The 6,000-nt window shown below is 61.3% G+C and overlaps 1 protein-coding gene across 1 annotated transcript in view; it reads left to right on the top strand.

The window, feature by feature from the left end:
• Positions 1-357: 357 nt before the first annotated feature.
• Positions 358-6,000, top strand: part of CFAP54 (cilia and flagella associated protein 54) — a 207,597-nt gene continuing 201,954 nt past the window's right edge. Inside the window, exon 1 of the mRNA XM_073327473.1 lies at positions 358-575. Coding sequence (XP_073183574.1) covers positions 370-575 — 206 coding nt within the window. The 5' untranslated portion in view covers positions 358-369. The remainder of the gene's footprint in view (positions 576-6,000) is intronic.

Here is a 6,000-nt window from a genome sequence, read left to right as displayed (position 1 = left end):
TTAAAAATACAAAAAACCTGTTTTTTAATGGGGGGGGGGCGGTTGCACGCAGAGGCTTGCTATGTGGAAGAGGTCACCAGTACATAAGTGTGAGAACCACTTCTCTACACCCTGTCGATATTGGGAACCAGTTCAAGCCAGAGGGGGCTGCCGCAGCCCCAGCCCCTGTGGCCATTGGCCTAGCTCACACCGGCCGGTCTAGTCATCCCGCCTGGCCTTATACTCTCCCCGCCGGCCAGTGCCGGGTCTGTTCAAAGCCCGAGACGGAGCCAGGACGCGGGGCGCAAACACCAGCCAGGCCAGGAGCCTTCACACGCCGCCTCCGCCCGTTGCCACGCAACCGCCCCTGTATACAGGGCAGGCAGCGGGATGATGGCGGAGGCCGGGTCCCCCGCGCCGCCGCCTCCCTGCCACGGGACGCAGCCCCCGCCGGCTACTTTCTTCGGGGCGCTGGAGCCGGGGAACCCGGTGATCGACAGCTTCGAGTCCGAGCTGCGGGACTTCCTGGGCTTCATGCGCCGGCTGTGCAGCGCGGAGGCGGCCGAGCCGCGGAGGCAGGAGCTGCACAGACGCGGGTACAGGCAGAGCGCGGGCGGGGAGCGGGTCCGTAACGTGCTCCCGGAGGGCGCCGCCTGCTGCCAGGGTGCCAGGCCCGGTCACTGGCGGCACTGCCCGCGACACACCGCCCGGGACCCCGCCCCCCCCTCCACCCACACTCAACCCTACTCCCCCGCCCCGGGACCCCGCCCCCCCCTCGACCCTCACTCACCCCGACTCCCCCGCCCCGGGACCCCGCCCCCCCCTCGACCCTCACTCACCCCGACTCCCCCGCCCCGGGACCCCGCCCCCCCCTCCACCCACACTCAACCCTACTCCCCCGCCCCGGGACCCCGCCCCCCCCTCGGCCCTCACTCACCCCGACTCCCCCGCCCCGGGACCCCGCCCCCCCCCGACCCTCACTCACCCCGACTCCCCCGCCCCGGGACCCCGCCCCCCCCTCGACCCTCACTCACCCCGCCCCCCCCGCCCCGGGACCCCGCCCCCCCCTCGACCCTCACTCACCCCGCCCCCCCCGCCCCGGGACCCCGCCCCCCCCTCGACCCTCACTCACCCCGACCCCCCCGCCCCGGGACCCCGCCCCCCCCTCGGCCCTCACTCACCCCGACCGCCCCGCCCCGGGACCCCGCCCCCCCCTCGGCCCTCACTCACCCCGACCCCCCCGCCCCGGGACCCCGCCCCCCCCTCGGCCCTCACTCACCCCGACCCCCCCGCCCCGGGACCCCGCCCCCCCCTCGACCCTCACTCACCCCGACCCCCCCGCCCCGGGACCCCGCCCCCCCCTCGACCCTCACTCACCCCGACCCCCCCGCCCCGGGACCCCGCCCCCCCCTCGACCCTCACTCACCCCGACCCCCCCGCCCCGGGACCCCGCCCCCCCCTCGACCCTCACTCACCCCGACCCCCCCGCCCCGGGACCCCGCCCCCCCCTCGGCCCTCACTCACCCCGACCCCCCCGCCCCGGGACCCCGCCCCCCCCTCGGCCCTCACTCACCCCGACCCCCCCGCCCCGGGACCCCGCCCCCCCCTCGGCCCTCACTCACCCCGACCCCCCCGCCCCGGGACCCCGCCCCCCCCTCGGCCCTCACTCACCCCGACTCCCCCGCCCCGGGACCCCGCCCCCCCCTCGGCCCTCACTCACCCCGACTCCCCCGCCCCGGGACCCCGCCCCCCCCTCGGCCCTCACTCACCCCGACTCCCCCGCCCCGGGACCCCGCCCCCCCCTCGGCCCTCACTCACCCCGACTCCCCCGCCCCGGGACCCCGCCCCCCCCTCGGCCCTCACTCACCCCTACCCCCCCGCCCCGGGACCCCGCCCCCCCCTCGGCCCTCACTCACCCCTACCCCCCCGCCCCGGGACCCCGCCCCCCCCTCGGCCCTCACTCACCCCTACCCCCCCCGCCCCGGGACCCCGCCCCCCCCTCGGCCCTCACTCACCCCTACCCCCCCGCCCCGGGACCCCGCCCCCCCCTCGGCCCTCACTCACCCCTACCCCCCCGCCCCGGGACCCCGCCCCCCCCTCGGCCCTCACTCACCCCTACCCCCCCGCCCCGGGACCCCGCCCCCCCCTCGGCCCTCACTCAACCTTACCCCCCCGCCCCGGGACCCTGCACCCCCCTCGGCCCTCACTCAACCTTACCCCCCATCCCATGCCGGGACCCTGCCCCCCTCACCTCTTACCCAGACCCTACCCCCTTTGCCCCGCAACAGGACCCTGCACCCCCACCACCCGTCATCGGAACCCTATTCCCCCTGCAACGGGACCCTGCAGCCCCCACATCTCTCATCTGGACCCTATCCCCTTTGCTCTGGGACTCTGCACCCCCCCCCAACCGTCATCCAGACACGACACCCACCGCACTCCTGAACCCTACAGCACCCTCCCCAACCCTCATGCGGAGCCTACCTACCCCGCACTGGGACCCTGCAGTACCGCCCCCCTCCCCGCAACCCTCATGCGGATGCTACCTCCCCCCACACTGGGACCCTGTACCCCTCCAACCCTCATCCGGACCCTACCCCCCCCTGCACTGGGACCCTGCAGCACCCACCCCTAACCCTCATCTGGACCCTACCCACCCCACACTGGGACCCTACAGCCCCCCTGCACCGTAACCCTCATCTGAACCCTGCCTCCTTGCACCGTAACCCTTTGTCATCTGGACCCTGCCCCCCTGCACCTGGAATCTGCACCCCCTCATAATCCTCATCCAAACCCTCCCCCCCCCCGCCACTGGGGACCCTGCAACTCCCCGCCCCGTAACCCTCATCCAGACCCTGCTGCCCTCCAGCACTGTAGCCCTCATCCAGACCCTGCCCATCCACATCGAGACCCTGCATACACCCCGCACCATAACCCTCATCCAGACCCTGCTGCCCTCCAGCACTGTAGCCCTCATCCAGACCCTGCCCATCCACATCGAGACCCTGCATACACCCCGCACCATAACCCTCATCCAGACCCTGCCCCCCATACCAGGACCCTGCAGCCCCTTCCCCCCCCCCCCCGTACCATAACTCATCTGGACCCAGGCCCCCATCCCACCCCGGGGACCATGCAGCCATCTCCCCCTGGTTACTCTCATCCAGACCCTGCCCACCTTTTCCCGCTCCTGGGACCTGCAGCTTCCTGGGGACTCTGCAGCTTCCCCACTGTAACCTCCATTTGGACCCTGCTCTGGGGACTTTTTAGCTCCGCTTCTCCCAGAGACTCTGCAGCTTCCACTGCTCCAGTAACACCTAGGCTATCTGGACTCTGCCCCCCTACCCTGGGCACTCTGCAGCTCTCCCTCTGTAACCTCCATCCGGATCCTGCGCCCCCTGGGACCCTGCAGCTCCCCCATAGCCACCAGCTGGACCCTGCCCCCCACCCTGGGGACTTTGCAGCCCCCCTCCCATAACTCCCATACAGACCCTGCCCATCCTGTCTTGCCCCAGGGACCCCGCAGGCCCTCTGTAACCCCCATCAGGTCCCTGCTGTCTCTACCCCGTCCAGCCCCGGGGCCCCTGTAGCTCCCCCCAACAAGCCTCATCTGAACCCTGCTCCCCACTACTTCCCACAGCCCCATATCCTTACCTTGTGCCCCCCAACAGCCATCCAGCCCTTGCTCCCTCAACCTCCCCTGCAGATCCCTGCCTGGACCTTGCGCCCCCACTGCTACCTGAAGACCCCCATCCAGATGCTGGCACCTCTCCCTGCAGCCCCCATCCGGATCCTGCCGCCTCCCTGTGTAACCCCCATTTGGACTCTGTCCCCACCTCCCTCCACAACAGCTATCTGGACCCTGACGCCCTGCAATCTCTGTCTGGCTCCTGATCCCCCACATCTTTCTCCCCAAAAGTCCTCTTCCAACCACTGCTCCCCATCTCTCCCACTGCAATACTCCACCAGCCCCTTGCCTCTCTCCTGCAATCCCCTTGAATCTACTGTCCCTTCCTGCTGCCCCCTTCCCTGGCAGTCTCCCACAGCCACTGCCTCTTTCGGCTGGGTCCTCCTCTTTACCCTGTCAATCTAGTTACTGTCAGCCCCTGTAGGCTTTCTTATCTGCTCTTTGTAGCTCTCATCCATCATGCCCCTCACCTTCTAGTCTTCCTGTCCCCCAACCATCTGCTCAAATTTTCTCCTCACCTCCAACTTGACACCCTCCCTGCCACTGTGCTGGATTCCCACCTAGTGTCACATGCATTTTACAGTGTTCCAAACCCCAGGTGTTTAAAAACAAAAAATGAAATTTGCTTAAAAATTGAGATTAAAAAAAATATTACATGTTGGGCTCTTATTTGCCGTCTGTTTTTTTAGCTGTCAGGGTTTATGTTTTTCAGCTTTTCTTGCACAATCATGAAGTCTAGAAACTTTTATGTTGAGTCTCATGTAGTCTTATGACTTCAGATGACTGGGGAGGGGGTTAAGAAAAACACTAGATATATATCATATAGCTATGCATATGTTCATATGTACTTGTGCACCTTTATATGTGTATGCATGTGTGGGTACACATAAGTGTATGGATGCACACTCTAAATTTTTATAATTTAATATAAAATAATATAAATAATAATATAATGCACTATGTATGCAGCAGCCAGGAAAATATCCAATTCATACAGTGTGCGTTTGTGGATGTCTGTCTCTTTATAAGTGCTTATAATATATATTTGCATGGTGACCATCACTATAATATCTAGGCTCTATGATATACACTTACTTTTTCCTTCAAGGGAAACAGCTGGTTCTGAAAAATACCGCCTGAGCAGAGTTCTTACTTCTAATTCTCAGCACCCTAGTACGGGGCAGGTGGAACTTCCCAAGCTGTCAGCATTTTTCATCCCTCTGAACAGTGATGGGGGGTGGTTGTGTCATGAACCAACTTCCTATCACCCAACTCTAACTCTTGGAACTTTTCAGTTAACTGAAGCAACAATGCTCCCCAGAGCAGCTGAACCTTTCCATCTGGCACTCTGACTTTGCAACCCAGCAGTGATCATCTCTGGGTGTCGTGTTCTGCTGTAGACCTTCCCAATTTCTAATCAGCTAAGGTTCTTTTTTTTTGTTTTTGTTTTTTGTTTTTAATTGATACATTTGTTTTTCCATAATTCTTTCATTCAGGATGACGGTTAGGCCCAGGCGTACCATCAGGGTGCACCAGTTTCCAGGGAGTTGGGGATGTTCAAGTATATGACCAAGCTTTTATTTCGGCTTCTAGGTGCTTTGGCACCTTCACTTGGTGTTTCAGACTTTTTCCCTTGCGGATTTAATAGATTCCAAGACCAGAAGGGACTATTGTAATCATCTAGTCTGACCTCCTGTAGCAGGCCCCAGAACTTCCCCAAAATAATTCCTAGAGTGTATCTTTTAGAAATACATCCGATCTTGATTTCAGAATTGTTGGTGATGAATCCACCATGACCCTTAGGAAATTGTTCTAATGGTGAATTACTCTCACAGTTAAAATATTGCACCTTATTTCCAGTCTGACTTTGTTCAGCTTCGATTTCCAGCCATTGAATCATGTTATACCTTTGGTGTCTCTGTTTGTAGAGCTTCATCATCTTTCACTTTGGTACTTTTGTAAGCCTTCATTTGTTGCCTCAGAGATTCATTCTTTCGTTCCTTTGGCTGTTCTTTATTCTTTTTTAAAATGTCAGTCTCCACCTAGACTCCTCAGAGGAAGGAAGACCACTCAGCAACTTCAAACATTGTGCCGTAGAAAAATGTGTGTAATAATGAACATTTATTATATCCTTTGATTGGGAGTTGGGTGTACTGAATCTGATCTGTCTGCAAATGTCATCCCAAGTGCTCAGTGATGTGGGGAATGCATCAAAGGCATTCTTGAGGCACCCTCCTGCAAAACCAGGAAGTCCAGCACTTCAGAATCCTTTAAAGGAGAAATCCTTGAAGTGAAAACCTAAATCAGCTCTATTTGCTAAGAACTGGGATTCT

Source organism: Lepidochelys kempii, chromosome 1 (assembly GCF_965140265.1).
Source record: "Lepidochelys kempii isolate rLepKem1 chromosome 1, rLepKem1.hap2, whole genome shotgun sequence".
Taxonomy (NCBI): Eukaryota; Metazoa; Chordata; order Testudines; family Cheloniidae; genus Lepidochelys; species Lepidochelys kempii.
This window is presented reverse-complemented; position numbering and strand designations above follow the sequence as displayed.